The 20,887-nt window shown below is 45.2% G+C and overlaps 1 protein-coding gene across 1 annotated transcript in view; it reads left to right on the top strand.

Annotated features, from left to right (window-relative positions):
- LOC138649504 (vomeronasal type-2 receptor 26-like) overlaps positions 1–20,887 on the top strand; it is a 48,527-nt gene that overhangs the window by 13,259 nt on the left and 14,381 nt on the right. Inside the window, exons 2-3 of the mRNA XM_069739978.1 lie at positions 606–1,164; positions 7,369–7,455. Coding sequence (XP_069596079.1) covers positions 606–1,164; positions 7,369–7,455 — 646 coding nt within the window. The remainder of the gene's footprint in view (positions 1–605; positions 1,165–7,368; positions 7,456–20,887) is intronic.

Genomic DNA, 20,887 nt, shown 5'->3' with positions numbered 1-20,887 from the left:
AAAACGTTCTCCAATCTCACCAAGTTGTGAGAATTCAGAAGCCTGCAATGTAGTAGTCATACATGGACACTTCACTCACATGCGATTTTCATACTTGTGGTCCTGTGACAACGAGCTTCTCTTCTGCTTCTCTCAGTTTTCACTGAACATTGAGAGCATTAGGGAGCGGCGGGCGCCAAACTGAATTCTTGCCCCGGGTGCCAGAAAACCTAGATACACCTCTGTATTCTTGATGTATGGACTAAGAATTAAAATGACTGTTACACTTAAAAATATGCTTAAAGGCTCCTCAAAAACCCTATGTTCCCGTACCCTTATACTTCAACTGATTCTTCTTCTTTTAATACTTGTCCACTCTTTTTGATGTCATAGATCAGTTATGGAGCTGTTGACCATCTCTTGGGCGATAGACTACATTTCCCACACTTTTTCCGGACAATCCAAACTGAATATTACATAAGTTACAATTTAGCAAAACTTATCAAACATTTCGGATGGACTTGGGTTGGAATTATCACGTCCAATGATGACAGTGGAGAACAAGAGTCCAATTTACTGTATCGATTTCTAACTTACTTTCACGTTTGTGTCGCATTTATATTCAGAAATTCAGTGAGAATAGATGATATTACAAAAACAAGTCATGAACGTGTTAAACATTTTGCTGTGAAGGTTGTTATACTTTGTGGCAGCTATCATGATCTGATCTTGGAATCCTCGGTCTCTAAATGGCTCAATAATGTGACGATAATCTTAACACCTTCCTGGGGACAGAACATCGTTCTCATTGAGAAGTTTCCAGAGATTTTCAATGGAAGCTTGTCCCTGGAACCATCCTCAAAACGTAATGCAGAACTGAAGCATTTCATTGATGGCTTCTGTCCTGCAAATTATCCAGAAGACATGTTACTTGAGGATTTATGGATGATATTATGCCGTTGTGCATCAGGGAAAAAAGAGAAGGATCAATTGTATGAAAAGACTTATGGAATTTCCTTTCAAAATTGCACAGGACTGGAACGTCTAAAGGATTCGTGGAATTACTTGCAGGATGACGTTTATGATCCAGTATCTCATGCGGTGAGCATTATGGCCAATGTCCTACGTCTAGTACATTATTCCAAAAACAACTGGTCAAGAACAGACGCATCCTATCGATTCCAGGTAAATGGAAGAAGTCCACCCTATCCAGCTTTACTCATATAGGAGAACAGGGGTTCCCTTACCTGTCTTTGCCTTGACTGGGTATACATATATATATATCTATATCTTTTCTTTGGGTGAAGGACATCCTGTTATTACCAGCACCCGTCATGTGGGGGCGCTCATAGCTGTTGCTAGTGACTGATTAAGGGGTTTTCCACTTAATAGCTATCCCTGATGGGCTCAAGGTGATATAATAAATCAGACACCTATACCCCCTCCTGCAGCAGCGCTATGTATTGTGTTCCCAGATAGCCTCTAATGGAGGAGGTGTCACAGGACCACTGCTGCCAAACATTAGCTGCTGATCGACTGCAGCCATCACATTCTGAAGGTAAACAAACCAAATTTGCAGACAATGTAAAGCTAGGAGGGATAGTGAACACTAGAGAACACATAGAAAGGATTCAGAAGGATCTAGATAAGCTTGAACAATGGACAGCGACTAATAGAATGGAATTTAACCGGGAGAAATACAAGATTCTACATCTGGGCAAAAAAAGGAAAAGGAGAATCTGTGCCAATGCAGAGGGTGAAGATAGTTTTTTTTAAATTTTTACACCACCATATGGCTCTATAAGATAATTTCCTAGAGTAGTAGACAACCCCTTTAAGATCAGTATAGGGCTCTGAGAGCTACCTTAGGAATTTGACTCCTCTTGATCATCTATAACAGTTACATATCTTGTAAGAGAAGTAGTAAGCCATGCACACGAGCCTTTGAGTTCTATTCTAGCTCCCCCACTAGAATTTAAACGAGAAAGTCACACACATGCGGTCAAAGGTTGACTCTTCTCAGCTGAAGAGGATCACCATAATGCCATCAGGATGTTATGGGCTCATCTGTCCATGTGGATCCTTTAAAAAATAACCATCATTTTAATTTTGATTTCATAAATCTATAGCGTTACACCCAGGTACTGACTGGGGCTGAAATTTAGTCCTGGCATTTGAAAACACACAGGCCCATGATGTCCCTGTCCCCAAACACCAGATGGGATACATTACTAATATTACCCTGGATGGAGGAAAGCAAGATTTACTACAAGACCAATATTTCTAATGATCCTCGTGGCTGCTGGGGTAAGTGACGGAGTCAGTGACTTTGTGCTTCGTCACTACTCTTAACAGTATGAGTGTCTTGAGAACACTGATACTTTTAACAACGTAGCAGACAAGGCAGCACATGACCAGACAGGCCCTTCTGGCATTTACCAGAATTGCCAGATGGCCAGTCCGGTGCTGGTTACACCAGTTGTTACAGTGATGTTGCCTTCCTTTCGGGGAGGGTGATATAATGCTTGGAGGCAAGGAGGATTCCCTTTATCAGGTAACGCACATACATGAAACACAGTCTGAAACCAGTCCAGAAGGCGGAGCTCTGAACCCGGATTCAGGGGAGCTTCCTCAGCTTTAAGTATTCTGGTCTGGAGGAGGAGTCAGACAGTTGGTCCAAGGAGACCAGGAGAGAAGGAAGTCTGGACAGTAGAGGAGGAAGGATGGAGAGCAGAGGGGCCATACATGCACGAGAAAGTGGTGCAGCCCCTGGAAAGAAAGAGAGTTGGACAGAGATTGCCAGAGAGGAGCTTGTCGAGGAACATCAGCTAGGCGGAGCTGGTAAGAGAGGTGTGTAGCTGATCAGACGTGGGAGTCTGCGGCTCCTGGTAGAAAGTGGAAGAGAGCAGTGAGAAGCACTAATGGGGCCGTGCAGCAGATGTATGAGCTGCAGCTCCAGGAAAAGAAGATAACCTGAAGGGTTGGAATGTTAGTGAGCATCAGAGGCTTACGGACCTCACCTGGGAGAGGGATCACCATTGCCTCCAAGCCGGCCGGACCACATCACCACCTATTGCTGGTACCCTGGACTGTGGCCTGCTACCACCAGTAAACCAGGTAAAGACGTTACAACTCTGTGTCCTCCGTTTATTTGCTGGCATTCACCTTCCTTGCCATACACATTGGGAGCCATGGGGACCCCGCTTCACCTGTGAGAAGTGTCACCATCTTTGCTGCAGTAGCATCACCCCAGAGGACCCCTTTAAGCAGCGTCGGTCCCCTCTGACCGAGAACCACAGGTGGCATCACGAACACAAACTTTATTACAAATCCCTTTAAAGGACCTTCCCCTTTTACTTGGATGCCCAGGGCCACGGACTGGGTCGCAGCCACCGTGACATCCCCTTTAATGATGACCGGACCCGGTATTGAGTACCCCACGGCCCTGGAGGGCGACTCAATAGTACACATGAAAATAAGCAGATTTGTAATATATCTTATCAGATAAATCTGCGTCTTTCTCCTCCTGGATAGATCATTGATACTTCTCAATTCACAGGTAAAATCTGTATTCAGTGAAGAAAGATTGTTCCATTACTGATAGCGGAGATGGCAGTGGTTACTGATCACATTCTATGTAGATGAGCGGGTGGAGGAGGAGCTAGAGGCAGCGCTCATCCCGCCTTTTCTCACCACGTCTATAAAGAATCTTATCAGTAACCACTGCCATCTCCAATCTCAGTAATGTAATAATTTGTCTTCACTGAATACAGATTTTACCTGTGAATTGAGAATTATGAAAAATGATTCATCAAGGAGGAGAAAGAAGCTGATTCCTGTGCTAAGATATATTGCTAAATTGCTTATTTTCCATGTACTATTTATTGATTTATAATATAAAATTAAAATGACAATTACTATTTACGTTGCAGGTCAGGGTTAGCAGGATGGAACAGAGACGATGGCGCTGTAAAGCAGGGCTTAAGGTCGGGTATGAGGATTAGCAAGGACCAGGACCGGGTGTATACAGGAGCAGGACGCACCAGATGCAGCAGAGCTAGGAGTGAGGAATCACATGGAAACAGTAGAACTTGATTTCACAGAGTCAGGTGTGAATAACACTCAATAGCAGAGATGAAGGTGTAGCTTACAGATTGTGTCACGCTGGGTAAGGGAGGAGTAAGGTGCACAACAATGGGGAAAGGGAGGAAGAAGCCCAAACACTAGGGGAGGGGGGAGTGGAGACCCCCTAGGCAGATCTAACAACACCCTGTCTGCCCTAAATGTCCCTAAATAGGTTCCGCCCCTATCGCCAAGCAGAAACCCAATACCTGCCTGACCCTAGCGATAGGCCCTGGATAGGGAGGGGATGGGGTATGCACTAGTCAGCCCCCACTGCAACTAAAGACAGAGAGGGTGGACGAACAAGGTGATACACTTAGCTTGAGAAGACCACCAATATATCATGCCAGCAATCCTCCAATGGTACTCCAAGAAGACACTAGCCAACTGCTAGTACTTCAACCAGACAGAGGAAAATTGAGCTAACACCTGCACCCTGCTGAGGAAGCTGAATGTATTTAAACCTTCAACAAGAGGTGAGTTAATTAACAGCAGAAAGTGGAGGTAACTGTTGGCTCCAAGATGGAGAAGGATCACTCCTTAACAAAGATGCAAAAATCAAGCAGGTGCTTGTGGCGCTAAGTGCAAAGACCTTCTACAGTCTGATCCAGGATGACTATCTGTCACACCAGACATACCCGTGACAGTACCCCCCTTGTACTAGTGGCCTCCGGACACTTAGGACCCAGTTTCTCAGGATGGGAGGCATGGAACGAACTAACTAGTCTAAGGGCATTAACCTCTGATGCTGAAAACTACATCCTCTCTTCTGGACCATAACCCCTCCAGTGCACCAAGGACTGCCGGGAACGATGCTGAAGATGAGAATCAACAATCCTCAAAATCTGGAACTCCAAATTACCATCAACAATGATTGGGGGTGGTGGCAGGGGGAGGACTCAAGAGGTTCAACATACTTCTTGAGTAGTGATGAGTGAGTATACTCGTTGCTCGGGTGGTCTCCGAGTATTTGTAAGTGCTTGGAGATTTAGTTTTTGTAGGCGCAGCTGCATGATGCTTGAATTGCCTAGCAACCATGCAACCCCCACATGTACTCATGCTGGCTAGCAGCTGTAAATCATGCAGCTGCATCGACAAAAACTAAATCTCCGAGCACTCACAAGTATTTGGAGACCACCCGAGCAAGAGTATACTCGCTCATCACTATTCTAGAGCAGAGACCTGTGGAACACATTGTGAATTTTAAGAGCCTGGGGTAACTCAAGACGAAAAGCTGCAGGGTTAATGACCGCGGTTATTTTATAAGGGTCAATAAACCTAGGTCCCGGTTTCCAGGAAGGGATCCTCAACTTGATATTCCTGGCAAACAACCACATTATTATTATTATTTATTTATATAGCACCATTAATTCCATGGTGCTGTACATGAGAAAAGTTGTTACATACAGGATTATAGATATCGTTAACAGTAAACATATTTACAATGACAGACTTTTACAGTGGGGAGAGGACCCTGTCCTTGCGGACTTACGTTCTACATAAAGTCAATAACACTTAGGTCTGACCTGGCGAGCGTTTCCTGTCAGCCATACGTTTGTACCTGTCTCCCATGATCTTCAAATTATTCTGAACCCCCAGCCACACAGAAGAGAGGGACGGAGCAAAATGTTCCTCCTCGGGAACTTCTGAAGCCTCTCCCCCACTAAAAGTACCAAACGGTGGATGGAAATCGTATGCAACAAAGAACGGTATCCTGCTGTTAGACTCTTGGCGATGATTATTAATAGCAAACTAGGCCAACGGTAAGATGCCTAATCTTCCTGATTTTTGGAGACAAAATACCTGAGGTAAGTCTCGAAATTCTGATAAGTGCACTCAGTCTGTCCATTCAACTGAGGATGGAAAGCAAAGGAAAGGGACAGATGCACCTCCAGTCGAGTACAGAACGCTCTCTAGAACTTAGAAACAAGTTGGGTCCCCTGATCTGACGCCACGTCGGAGGGAACCCCGTGAATCTTCACGATGTCATTAACAAAAACCTGCGCACGAGTCTTGGCATCTGGAAGTATCGGTAAAGAGATGAAATGCACCATTTTACTGAACCTATCCATAACCAATAGAACCACAGTCTTGCCTGCCGATACCAGTAGGTCGGTAATAAAATTCATGGACAAATGTGTCCATGGTCTGCTAGGAATGGGTAGTGGAAGGACTGACGGACAGGTATGAGATCCTTTAGAATGTATGCTAACACCTCAAGCAGACACCTGTACAACCACATTCAGATACAACCCTGGCAACCAAAAACGACGAGAAAGAAGGTCCACGGTTGACTTACCCCCTGAATGACCAGCAAGTACAGAGTTATGATGTTCCCTAATTACATTGGACTGGACTGAGACACTTACCATACAGCGCGGGAGAAATTTAGAAAAGTTTTGGGGAGTTTACAATGGGAGTCAGGGGGTTATATAAGGATTTAGGGATCAGTGCAGATGCTGAGTAAGGTGATATTTTTAGCAGCTATTTCACAAAACTGGTGACAGGTTCACTTTAATATCTGATGCCCCTGATGTGTCTCCAAATCAGGTGAATAAACCAAAATGTCATCCAGATAGACCACCACAAACCTGCCCACCAAATGATGGAGAATATCATTTATGAAATGCTGGAACACCACTAGTGCATTGGTTAGACCGAAAGGCATAATCGGACTCTCAAAATGTCTCTCAGGGGTATTGAATGCCGTTTTCCATTCATCCCCTTGTCTGATTGTAGCCAGGTTATAGGCCCCCCTTAAATCCAACTTGGAGAAAACATTGGCTCCCACCAGATGGTTGAATAAATCTGGAATACCAGGAAAAGGATCTGGATCTCGGATATTTTTAAAAAAAACTTTTTATTAAAAGATTCCACAGGATAAAGTTACAAACATATAATATCACAGTATATGGTCAGAATGATCAAACAGTCACTCTTTACAATAACATGTAGGTAACATTACACTCTCAATAATAGAGTAAACAAATAACAAAAAATGAACAAACAATATAGAACATAGCATATTAGGATAATTTCCATTATGAAGCATTGCACACTCAATAAACTTAACAGGTTCTGTATCAAAATTGAGATCACGTACTGTTAGGGGTCGAGTTCCCGCTTCTGCACAGGGGGAATCTCGAGCTATCTCTGCTGCGGTCTCCCATTCTTCTCCTGCCGCAGTGGAACCTGCTCGGCGGAGACTTCGGTTCTTGCTTCTGGCTCAGTCTCACTCTGTGCTTAGGCTTGCTGTTGCTTTTCCAGCTTTTGCCATTAAAGCCAGTGCTGGGCAGCAGCGAGCGGATGCTTTTGGGACTAAGTCCTGCTTTTTCACTTCTGAGTATGCCCATGGTGAGATCTCCCATTGGAGATCGAGGGTCACATGCTCAGATGCTGTAGCATCCATTGGTCCTCCTGGAAGGTTCGGAAGGTGCTAACTTCTGTGGCAGCTTCCCATTTGTCTTTTATTTGAAGGTCCTGAACGTGCTGCAGCTATATAAGCTTCGCATGACTGCACGGCCATGCGCTAGTGTACAATTGTATACGTGTGTTTGTTGTGAGTGCAAGTCGTTCATTAAATACCCGTATCCTATTGTATGACTGTTCGCGTAAGGTGTATGGCTGCTATCTAGCGCCCGACTAACCTCTCAACATTTTACACACGAATCAGCGTCTATTGCTGTGACCGCCAGTGCGGCGCCACGCGACAGTAGTGCGCTTCCTAACCCACGTCCAGGTGCTTAGTGGTGTCTGCCAGAACGGCACAGTTCGCACTTTGGTGCTCTTACTATATCTAACAGTTATCTAACACACCCAGTTGCGGTGTTGTGCGCAAGTAGTCTGAACGGACTTCAACCCTGAGTCTTGGGATTGAGTTTGCTGACTCCTTGCTTGCACTCATTAGTGTGGTATTGCGGACCTGTGGCTTTACAGGGTTCGCTTCCACCGCCAGATAGCACTGCCATTTACTAGCAGCAGGTTTTCACCTGCACGGTGTACCCCGGACTGCGAACGCACCAATATTATTTCACCTTATACTTGGTGCGTTCCGCCAGTCCTAACACGTACTAATTTGGGTGATAATAAAAGTGCACTCTTGCAGTTTACACACATCATCACCTTCCATATGTTGACAGGAACAACATCAGTGTTCATATTGTGAGCTAGATGAAGTCATGGCATTAGGGGATAGATGTGTTAAGGGTGAATCACACCATCTCTCCCGTATCTTAAGGAATTTCTGAGGGCATCTTCTATTTCTGTATAATATCTTCTCATATGGTATTATATCATTCACTGTTTTTCCCACTGATTAATAGTAGGAGGCTTCCCCCCATCCACCTTAGTGCTTTTGCTTTCCTAGCAATAAATAAAACCTACGGAGAAATATTTTATCATAGTGCAACCACAGTTCTTCATCCACAATACCCAAGATACATAACTCTGGACCATATTCTATTGGTATCCCAAGCATCCGTTCTAATGTAGTTATCACTTCGCTCCAGTATCTTTGTATTATCCCACAACTCCCAATAAGATGCCAGAAGTGCGCTCCCGATCCCCCACACCTATGACATTCATCAGTTACCAGTCTGCCGAATCTATGTAGTCTACTCGGGGTCGGGTAAGATTGATGTAGGATATATAGTGAATTAACTTAATATTTGCGTCTGGCGACACCATCGTATGAGCCTCTAGAGCATCATTCCACTGATCATCAGTGACAGAAGAGATAAATTGCCGCCATTTACTCTCAACAGCAAGTTGAGTAGAAGCAATCCTGGAGTTTAGTAGAAAGGTATATACGGAGGATATTACGCCCGTGGCCCCTTGAGTTGTCAGCACTCCTATCAATGGATATCTGGATATTCGCATCCTAGGAAATGGAAACTGGTGCGTTATGGCATGTCCCATTTGCAAATATTTATAAAAATCCCTATGAGGAATCCCAAACTTTATATGATTTTTTTCAAATGATAATAAAATTTCATTTTCAAAAATCTGATTAAGTGCTGTTATTCCATATTGCTTCCAGAGAATTGGGTCCTGTAAGTTTTTGAGGTGTGGAAACTCGAGATTATTCCATAGCTCTCTCCCATTTGGTCACTGAATTTCATGTTACGCTTACTTTCTCGCCACACCTGTATTGCCAAGCTGTGTACAAATAATAAACCTTGTGGCGTCTACAGGTCCTTCTCAAAAAATTAGCATATAGTGTTAAATGTCATTATTTACCATAATGTAATGATTACAATTAAACTTTCATATATTATAGATTCATTATCCACCAACTGAAATTTGTCAGGTCTTTTATTGTTTTAATACTGATGATTTTGGCATACAACTCCTGATAACCCAAAAAACCTGTCTCAATAAATTAGCATATCAAGAAAAGGTTCTCTAAACGACCTATTACCCTAATCTTCTGAATCAACTAATTAACTCTAAACACATGCAAAAGATACCTGAGGCTTTTATAAACTCCCTGCCTGGTTCATTACTCAAAACCCCCATCATGGGTAAGACTAGCGACCTGACGGATGTCAAGAAGGCCATCATTGACACCCTCAAGCAAGAGGGTAAGACCCAGAAAGAAATTTCTCAACAAATAGGCTGTTCCCAGAGTGCTGTATCAAGGCACCTCAATGGTAAGTCTGTTGGAAGGAAACAATGTGGCAGAAAACGCTGTACAACGAGAAGAGGAGACCGGACCCTGAGGAAGATTGTGGAGAAGGACCGATTCCAGACCTTGGGGAACCTGAGGAAGCAGTGGACTGAGTCTGGTGTGGAAACATCCAAAGCCACCGTGCACAGGCGTGTGCAGGAAATGGGCTACAGGTGCCGCATTCCCCAGGTAAAGCCACTTTTGAACCATAAACAGCGGCAGAGGCGCCTGACCTGGGCTACAGAGAAGCAGCACTGGACTGTTGCTAAGTGGTCCCAAGTACTTTTTTTCTGATGAAAGCAAATTTTGCATGTCATTCGGAAATCAAGGTGCCAGAGTCTGGAGGAAGACTGGGGAGAAGGAAATGCCAAAATGCCTGAAGTCCAGTGTCAAGTACCCACAGTCAGTGATGGTGTGGGGTGCCATGTCAGCTGCTGGTGTTGGTCCACTGTGTTTCATCAAGGGCAGGGTCAATGCAGCTAGCTATCAGGAGATTTTGGAGCACTTCATGCTTCCATCGGCTGAAATGCTTTATGGAGATGAAGATTTCATTTTTCAGCACGACCTGGCACCTGCTCACAGTGCCAAAACCACTGGTAAATGGTTTACTGACCATGGTATTACTGTGCTCAATTGGCCTGCCAACTCTCCTGACCTGAACCCCATAGAGAATCTGTGGGATATTGTGAAGAGAAAGTTGAGAGACGCAAGACCCAACACTCTGGATGAGCTTAAGGCCGCTATTGAAGCATCCTGGGCCTCCATAACATCTCAGCAGTGTCACAGGCTGATTGCCTCCATGCCACACCGCATTGAAGCAGTCATTTCTGCCAAAGGATTCCCGACCAAGTATTGAGTGCATAACTGAACATTATTATTTGATGGTTTTTTTGTTTGTTATTAAAAAACACTTTTATTTGATTGGATGGGTGAAATATGCTAATTTATTGAGACAGGTTTTTTGGGTTATCTGGAGTTGTATGCCAAAATCATCAGTATTTAAACAATAAAAGACCTGACAAATTTCAGTTGGTGGATAATGAATCTATAATATATGAAAGTTTAATTGTAATCATTACATTATGGTAAATAATGAAATTTAACACTATATGCTAATTTTTTGAGAAGGACCTGTATATGATCCTTCTAATATTGCCCGTGATATATTCCCATCTAAGAAGTGTATAAGCTGAGCTTCTGCATTAGGAAGTCTGCCCCCAACTCTCCACTGCTTCAAGTAACGTATTTGACCGGCCAGATAATACAAAAGTAGGTCAGGTACTGCGTATCCACCCTGGTTTTTGGTTCTCTGCAGAGATCCAATACTTAATTTGGACCTTGATGATCTCCATATCAATGTCGCCATCATGCCATGCATTTTCCTAAAAAACCCTTTGGGGACTTTAGTTGATGAATGTCCCAACACGTACAAACATTTTGGTAGAATTATCATTTTGATTAAGCCAATTCTGCCTGCCACAGAGAGGGAAAGCTGAGACCAGCACTCAAACCACTTCATCATATCATAAAAGGAGTATACGTTATCCTTAAAGGGAACCTGTCACCTGAATTTGGCGGGACAGGTTTGCGGTCATATGGGCGGGGTTTTAGGGTGTTTGATTCACCCTTTCCTTACCCGCTGGCTGCATGCTGGCCGCAATATTGGATTGAAGTTCATTCTCTGTCCTCCATAGTACACGCCTGTGCAAGGCAAGATATACCTGTAAGTCATCTCCTCCTGTATATAGTATATACCTGTGTGTCATCTGCTCCTGTATATAGTATATACCTGTGTGTCATCTGCTTCTGTATATAGTATATATGTGTGTGTCATATCCTCCTGTATATAGTATATACCTGTGTCATCTCCCCTGTATATAGTATATATGTGTGTCATCTCCTCCTGTATATAGTATATACCTGTATGTCATCTCCTCCTGTATATAGTATATACCTGTGTAATCTCCCCTGTATATAGTATATATGTGTGTCATCTCCTCCTGTATATAGTATATACCTGTGTCATCTCCCTTGTATATAGTATATACCTGTGTGTCATCTCCCCTGTATATAGTATACACCTGTGTGTCATCTCCCCTGTATATAGTATATACCTGTGTGTCATCTCCCCTGTATATAGTATATATCTGTGTGTCATCTCCTCCTGTATTAGACCTTGTTCACACGTTATTTGCTCAGTATTTTTACCTCAGTAAGCTAAATTGGCAGCCTGATAAATCTCCAGCCTCCTCCCCCCTGGCAATATATATTAACTCACACATACACATAATAGACAGGTCATGTGACTGACAGCTGCAGTATTTCCTATATGGTACATTTGTTGCTCTTGTAGTTTGTCTGCTTAGTAATCAGATTTTTATTTTTGAAGGATAATACCAGACTTGTGTGTGTTTTAGGGCGAGTTTCATGTGTCAAGTTGCGTGTGTTGAGTTGCATGTGGCGACATGCATGGAGCGACTTTTGTGAGATGAGTTTTGTGTGGCGACATGCGTGTAGCAACTTTTTGTGTCGAGTTGCATGTGACAGGTTAGTGTAGCAAGTTGTGTGCAGCAAGTTTTGCGCATGGCGAGTTTTGCGCGTGGCGAGTTTTATGTGTGGTGCATTTTGAGTATGTGCAAGTTTTGTGTGAGGCAACTTTTGCATGTGTTGCAACTTTTGTGTATGTGGCAATTTTTCCGCGTGTGGCGAGTTTTCCATGAAGTGAGTTTTGCACGTGTGGCGAGTTTTGCCTGAGCCTAGTTTTGCACGTGGTGTGTTTTGCGCATGGCGAGTTTTGAGCGGCGACTTTTGTGTTTCGACTTTTATGTGGCGAGGTTGGTCTATGTGTGGTGAAATGTGTGCTGAGGGTGGTATATGTGTTCAAGCACGTGGTAGTGTGTGGTGCATTTTGGGTGTGTGTTCATATACCCGTGTGTGGCAAGTATCCCATGTCGGGGTCCCACCATAGCAACTGTACGGTATACACTCTTTGGCGCCATCGCTCTCACTCTTTACATCCCCCTTGTTCACATCTGGCAGCTGTCAATTTGCCTCCAACACTTTTCCTTTCACTTTTTCCCCATTATGTATATAGGGGCAAAATTGTTTGGTGAATTGGAACGCGCGGGGTTAAAATTTCACCTCACAACATAGCCTATGACGCTCTCGGGGTCCAGACGTGAGACTGTGCAAAATTTTGTGGCTGTAGCTGCGACGGTGCAAATGCCAATCCCGGACATACACACACACACACACACACACATTCAGCTTTATATATTAGACTAGCTATTGAACCTGTTCTACGCCCGGGTGGCGAGCATTTATATTGGTATATGGTCTCCATCCTGGTATGTGCTGCTCCATCCTGCGTCCCCATCCTGTCATGTGCTGCTCCATCCTGCATCCCCATTCTGTCATGAGCTGCTCCATCCTGCGCCCCCATCCTGTCATGTGCTGCTCCATCCTGCGCCCCTTCCTGTCATGTGCTGCTCCATCCTGCACCCCCATCCTGTCATGTGCTGCACCCATCCTGCGCCCCCATTCTGTCATGTGCTGCACCCATCCTGCGCCCCAATTCTGTCATGTGCTGCTCCCATCCTGCTCCGCCATTCTGACATGTGCTGCACCCATCCTGCGCCTCCATTCTGTCATTTGCTGCTCTCATCCTGCGCCCCCATCCTGTCATGTGCTGCTCCCATCCTGTGCCCCCGTTCTGTCATGTGCTGCTCCCATCCTGCGCCCCCGTTCTGTCATGTGCTGCCCTATTCTGTCATGTGCTGCTCCCATGCTGCGCCCCCATTCTGTCATGTGCTGCTCCCATCCTGCGCCACCATTCTGTAATTTGCTGCTCCCATCCATATGCCCCATACGCTGCTCCATAAAGGTTGATGGCCCCATAAGATGCTCCATAGTATATGCCTCATATGCTGCTTCATTATGGTTGATGGCCCCCATAAGATGCTCCATAGTATATGCCTCATATGCTGCTCCATTATGGTTGATGGCCCCCATAAGATGCTCCATAGCATATGCCTCATATGGTGCTGCATTATGGTTGATGGCCCCATAAGATGCTCCATAGTATATGCCCCGTATGCTGCTCCATTATGGTTGATGGCCCCCATAAGATGCTCCATAGTATATGCCTCATATGCTGCTGCATTACGGTTGATGGCCCCCATAAGATGCTCCATAGTATATGCCCCATATGCTGCTCCATTATGGTTGATGGCCCCCATAAGATGCTCCATAGTATATGCCCCGTATGCTGCTGCATTATGGTTGATGGCCCCCATAAGATGCTCCATAGTATATGCCCCATATGCTGCTGCATTATGGTTCATGGCCCCCATAAGATGCTCCATAGTATATGCCTCATATGCTGCTCCATTATGGTTGATGGCCCCCAAAAGATGCTCCATAGTATATGCTGTTGTGAATTCTGTTGTCAAGCTCCCTCCTGTGGTCGTGAATGGTACTTCGGTGAGTTCGGTCCGTGGGCTCCCTCTGGTGGCTGTGAGTGGAGCTGCTGCTTCTGAGGTTCCTTACACAGGTGACGTGGTTTATCCTTTGGTTGGCTTCTCTATTTAACTCCACTCAGATCGTTTCTCCATGCCAGCTGTCAATGTTTTAGCATTGGTTCAGTTCGCTCCTGGATCTGTCTGGTGTCCTGTCTTCTCCTGCAGAAGCTAAGTTCCTGATTGTTATTATTGTTCTTGTTTCTTTGTCCAGCTGGTTATCTTGATTTTGTCTTGCTAGCTGGAAGCTCTGGGATGCAGGGTGGCACCCCCGCACCGTGAGTCTGTGCGGAGGACCCTTTTGCACACTCTGCGTGGTCTTTTGTAGGTTTTTGTGCTGACCGCAAAGATTCTTTTCCTATCCTCTGTCTATTTAGTAAGTCGTGCCTCCCTTTGCTGAAACCTATTTCATTTCTGCGTTTGTGACTTTCATCTTTACTCACAGTCATTACATGTGGGGGGCTGCCTATTCCTTTGGGGAATTTCTCTGAGGCAAGGTAGGCTTTATTTTCTTCTCTAGGGCTAGCTAGCTCTTAGGCTGTGTCGAGGTGCCTAGGGAGCGTCAGGAGCGCTCCACGGCTATTTCTAGCTCCTAACCACCAGGTCATAACAGTACAGCTGGCCCAAAGTATTAATGCATCTCAATAGAGGGATAAGAGAAGTTCTGAGACCATTTTTTTTCTTTGCACTGTGTTTTGTCTTTCTTTTCCCCTAGACCTTTGGGTGGTTCAGGACACAGGTGTAGAGATGAACATTCAAGGTCTGTCCTCTTGTGTGGATCATCTCACTGCAAGGGTACAAAACATTCAAGATTTTGTGGTTCAGAATCCGATGTTAGAGCCTAGAATTCCTACTCCTGATTTATTTTCTGGAAATAGATCTAAGTTTCTGAATTTCAAAAATAATTGTAAACTGTTTCTAGCTTTGAAACCACGCTCCTCTGGTGACCCCGCTCAACAAGTAAAAATCATTATTTCTTTATTACGTGGTGACCCTCAAGACTGGGCATTTTCCCTTGCGCCAGGAGATCCTGCATTGCGTGAAGTTGATGCGTTTTTTCTGGCGCTAGGATTGCTTTATGATGAACCAAATTCCGTGGATCAGGCAGAGAAAATCTTGCTGGCTTTGTGTCAGGGTCAGGATGAGGCAGAGGTGTACTGTCAGAAGTTTAGAAAGTGGTCTGTGCTTACTCAGTGGAATGAATGTGCCCTGGCGGCAATTTTCAGAAAGGGTCTTTCTGAAGCCCTTAAGGATGTCATGGTGGGATTTCCCACGCCTGCTGGTCTGAATGAGTCTATGTCATTGGCCATTCAGATCGATCGGCGCTTGCGTGAGCGCAAAGCTGTGCACCATTTGGCGGTGTTCTCTAAAAATAGGCCTGAGCCTATGCAGTGTGATAGAACTTTGACCAGAGCTGAACGGCAAGAACACAGACGTCGGAATGGACTGTGTTTTTATTGTGGTGACTCCACTCATGCTATCTCCGATTGTCCTAAGCGCACTAAGCGGTTCGCTAGGTCTGCCACCATTGGTAGGGTACAGTCAAAATTTCTTTTGTCCGTTACTCTGATTTGCTCTCTGTCGTCATATTCTGTTATGGCATTTGTGGATTCAGGCGCTGCCCTGAATTTGATGGACTTGGAGTTTGCCCAGCGCTGTGGTTTTTCCTTGGAGCCCTTGCAGCATCCTATTCCATTGAGAGGAATTGATGCTACTCCTTTGGCCAAGAATAAACCTCAATACTGGACGCAATTGACCATGTGCATGGCTCCTGCACATCAGGAGGATATTCGCTTTTTGGTGTTGCATAATCTGCATGATGTGGTCGTTTTGGGGTTGCCATGGCTACAGGTCCATAATCCAGTGTTGGATTGGAAATCTATGTCTGTGTCCAGCTGGGGTTGTCAAGGGGTACATGGTGATGTTCCATTGTTGTCAATTTCACCTTCCACTCCTTCTGAAGTCCCTGAGTTTTTATCAGATTACCGGGATGTATTTGAGGAACCCAAATCCGGTGCCCTACCTCCTCATAGGGACTGCGATTGTGCTATTAATTTGATTCCCGGTAGTAAGTTTCCTAAGGGCCGACTGTTTAATCTATCTGTGCCAGAGCACGCTGCTATGCGGAGTTATATAAAGGAATCCTTGGAGAAGGGTCATATTCGCCCGTCGTCGTCACCATTGGGAGCAGGGTTCTTTTTTGTGGCCAAGAAGTATGGCTCTTTAAGACCTTGTATTGATTACCGCCTTCTTAACCCCTTACCGGCATCGGACGTACTATACCGTCCGATGCCGGCTCCCCTGCTTTGATGCAGGGCTCCGCGGTGAGCCCGCACCAAAGCCGGGACATGTCAGCTGTTTTGAACAGCTGACATGTGCCCGTAATAGGCGCGGGCAGAATCGCGATCTGCCCGCACCTATTAACTAGTTAAATGCCGCTGTCAAACGCAGACAGCGGCATTTAACTACCGCTTCCGGCCGGGCGGCCGGAAATGACGTCATCGCCGACCCCCGTCACATGTCCGGGGGTCGGCGATGCGTCTCGATTGTAGCCATAGAGGTCCTTGAGACCTCTATGGTTACTGATTGCCCGTCGCTGTGAGCGCCACCCTGTGGTCGGCGCTCACAGCACACGTGCAATTCTGCTACATAGCAGCGATCAGCAGATCGCTGCTATGTAGCAGAGCCGATCGTGCTGTGCCTGCTTCTAGCCTCCCATGGAGGCTATTGAAGCATGGCAAAAGTTAAAAAAAAAAGTTTAAAAAAATGTGAAAAAAATAAAAAAAACATAAAAGTTTAAATCACCCCCCTTTCACCCCAATCAAAATAAATCAATAAAAAAAATATCAAATCTACGCATATTTGGTATCGCCGCGCTCAGAATTGCCCGATCTATCAAATAAAAAAAAGTATTAACCTGATCGCTAAACAGCGTAGCGGGAAAAAAACTCGAAACGCCAGAATTACGTTTTTTTGGTCGCCGCGACATTGCATTAAAATGCAATAACGGGCAATCAAAAGAACGTATCTGCACCGAAATGCTATCATTAAAAACATCATCTCGGCACGCAAAAAATAAGCCCTCAACCGACCCCAGATCACGAAAAATGGAGACGCTACGAGTATTGAAAAATGGCGCAATTTTTTTTTTTTTTTTTTTAGCAAAGTTTGGAATTTTTTTTCACCACTTAGATAAAAAATAACCTAGTCATGTTTGGTGTCTATGAACTCGTAATGACCTGGAGAATCATAATGGCAGGTCATTTTTAGCATTTAGTGAACCTAGCAAAAAAGCCAAACAAAAAACCAATGTGGGATTGCACTTTTTTTGCAATTTCACCGCACTTGGAATTTTTTTCCCGTTTTCTAGTACACGACATGCTAAAACCAATGATGTCGTTCAAAAGTACAACTCGTCCCGCAAAAAATAAGCCCTCACATGGCCAAATTGACGGAAAAATAAAAAAGTTATGGCTCTGGGAAGGAGGGGAGCGAAAAACGAACACGGAAAAACGAAAAATCCCCTGGTCATGAAGGGGTTAATAAGATCACAGTCAAATTTCAGTATCCTTTGCCGCTGATGTCTGATCTGTTTGCTCGGATTAAGGGGGCTAGTTGGTTCACTAAGATAGATCTTCGAGGGGCGTATAATCTGGTGCGAATTAAACAGGGCGATGAATGGAAAACAGCATTTAATACGCCCGAGGGCCATTTTGAGTACCTGGTTATGCCATTCGGGCTTTCTAATGCTCCATCTGTGTTTCAGTCCTTTATGCATGACATCTTCCGAGAATACCTGGATAGATTCATGATTGTATATTTGGATGACATTTTGGTCTTTTCGGATGATTGGGAGTCTCATGTGAAGCAGGTCAGAATGGTGTTCCAGGTTCTTCGTGCTAATTCCTTGTTTGTGAAGGGGTCTAAGTGTCTCTTTGGAGTTCAGAAGGTTTCATTTTTGGGTTTCATTTTTTCCCCTTCTACTATCGAGATGGACCCTGTTAAGGTCCAGGCCATTTATGATTGGACTCAGCCGACATCTGTGAAGAGCCTACAGAAGTTCCTGGGCTTTGCTAATTTTTACCGTCGCTTCATCGCTAATTTTTCTAGTGTTGCTAAACCGTTGACTGATTTGACCAAGAAGGGTGCTGATGTGGTCAATTGGTCCTCTGCGGCTGTAGAGGCTTTTCAGGAGTTGAAGCGTCGTTTTTCTTCTGCCCCTGTGCTGTGCCAGCCAGATGTTTCGCTTCCGTTTCAGGTCGAGGTTGATGCTTCTGAGATTGGAGCAGGGGCTGTTTTGTCGCAAAGAAGTTCTGATGGCTCGGTGATGAAACCATGTGCCTTCTTTTCTAGAAAATTCTCGCCTGCTGAGCGCAATTATGATGTTGGCAATCGAGAGTTGTTGGCCATGAAATGGGCATTCGAGGAGTGGCGACATTGGCTTGAAGGAGCTAAACATCGCGTGGTGGTCTTGACGGATCACAAGAATTTGACTTATCTCGAGTCTGCCAAATGGTTGAATCCTAGACAGGCTCGATGGTCGCTCTTTTTCTCCCGTTTTGATTTTGTGGTTTCATACCTTCCGGGATCTAAGAATGTGAAGGCTGATGCCCTGTCAAGGAGTTTTGTGCCTGACTCTCCAGGTGTTCCGGAGCCGGCGGGTATTCTTAAAGAGGGGGTAATTTTGTCTGCCATCTCCCCTGATTTGCGGCGCGTGCTGCAGAAGTTTCAGGCTGATAGACCTGACCGTTGTCCTACGGAGAAACTGTTTGTCCCTGATAGATGGACTAGTAGAGTTATCTCTGAGGTTCATTGTTCGGTGTTGGCTGGTCATCCTGGAATCTTTGGTACCAGAGATTTGGTGGCTAGATCCTTTTGGTGGCGTTCTTTGTCACGGGATGTGCGTTCTTTTGTGCAGTCCTGTGGGACTTGTGCTTGGGCTAAGCCCTGCTGTTCTCGTGCCAGTGGGTTGCTTTTGCCCTTGCCGGTCCCGAAGAGGCCCTGGACGCATATTTCCATGGATTTTATTTCTGATCTCCCTGTTTCTCAAAGGATGTCGGTTATTTGGGTGGTTTGTGATCGCTTCTCTAAAATGGTCCATTTGGTACCCTTGTCTAAATTGCCTTCCTCCTCTGATTTGGTGCCATTGTTTTTCCAGCATGTGGTTCGTTTGCATGGCATTCCGGAGAACATCGTCTCGGACAGGGGTTCCCAGTTTGTTTCAAGGTTTTGGCGGTCCTTTTGTGCTAAGATGGGCATTGATTTGTCTTTTTCTTCGGATTTCCATCCTCAGACTAATGGCCAAACCAAACGAACTAATCAGACTTTGGAGACATATCTGAGATGCTTTGTTTCTGCTGATCAGGATGATTGGGTGTCCTTTTTGCCTTTGGCTGAGTTCGCCCTTAATAATCGGGCTACTTTGGTTTCTCCTTTTTTCTACAATTCTGGTTTCCATCCTCGTTTCTCTTCAGGGCAGGTTGAGCCTTCGGACTGTCCTGGTGTGGATACTGTGGTGGACCGGTTGCAGCAGATTTGGACTCATGTGGTGGACAATTTGACATTGTCCCAGGAGAAGGCTCAACGTTTCGCTAACCGCCGGCGCTGTGTTGGTCCCCGACTTCGGGTTGGGGATTTGGTTTGGTTGTCATCTCGTCATGTTCCTATGAAGGTTTCCTCTCCTAAGTTTAAGCCTCGTTTCATTGGGCCATATAAGATTTCTGAAATTCTTAATCCTGTGTCATTTTGTTTGGACCTTCCAGCTTCTTTTGCCATCCATAATGTGTTCCATAGGTTGTTTCTTGCGGAGATACGTGACGCCTATGGTTCCCTCCGTTGATCCTCCTGCCCCGGTGTTGGTCGAGGGGGAGTTGGAGTATGTTGTGGAGAAGATCTTGGATTCTCGTGTTTCGAGACGGAAACTCCAGTACCTGGTCAAGTGGAAGGGTTATGGTCAGGAGGATAATTCCTGGGTCTTTGCCTCTGATGTTCATGCTGCCTATCTAGTTCGTGCCTTTCATTTGGCTCATCCTGATCGGCCTGGGGGCTCTGGTGAGGGTTCGGTGACCCCTCCTCAAGGGAGGGGTACTGTTGTGAATTCTGTTGTCGAGCTCCCTCCTGTGGTCGTGAATGGTACTTCGGTGAGTTCGGTCCGTGGGCTCCCTCTGGTGGCTGTGAGTGGAGCTGCTGCTTCTGAGGTTCCTTACACAGGTGACGTGGTTTATCCTTTGGTTGGCTTCTCTATTTAACTCCACTCAGATCGTTTCTCCATGCCAGCTGTCAATGTTTTAGCATTGGTTCAGTTCGCTCCTGGATCTGTCTGGTGTCCTGTCTTCTCCTGCAGAAGCTAAGTTCCTGATTGTTATTATTGTTCTTGTTTCTTTGTCCAGCTGGTTATCTTGATTTTGTCTTGCTAGCTGGAAGCTCTGGGATGCAGGGTGGCACCCCCGCACCGTGAGTCGGTGCGGAGGACCCTTTTGCACACTCTGTGTGGTCTTTTGTAGGTTTTTGTGCTGACCGCAAAGATTCCTTTCCTATCCTCTGTCTATTTAGTAAGTCATGCCTCCCTTTGCTGAAACCTATTTCATTTCTGCGTTTGTGA

The sequence above is a fragment of the Ranitomeya imitator genome, chromosome 9 (assembly GCF_032444005.1).
Source record: "Ranitomeya imitator isolate aRanImi1 chromosome 9, aRanImi1.pri, whole genome shotgun sequence".
Taxonomy (NCBI): domain Eukaryota; kingdom Metazoa; phylum Chordata; class Amphibia; order Anura; family Dendrobatidae; genus Ranitomeya; species Ranitomeya imitator.
Note: the sequence above shows the minus strand (reverse complement) of the source record. Positions and strands in the feature narration are given on the sequence as shown.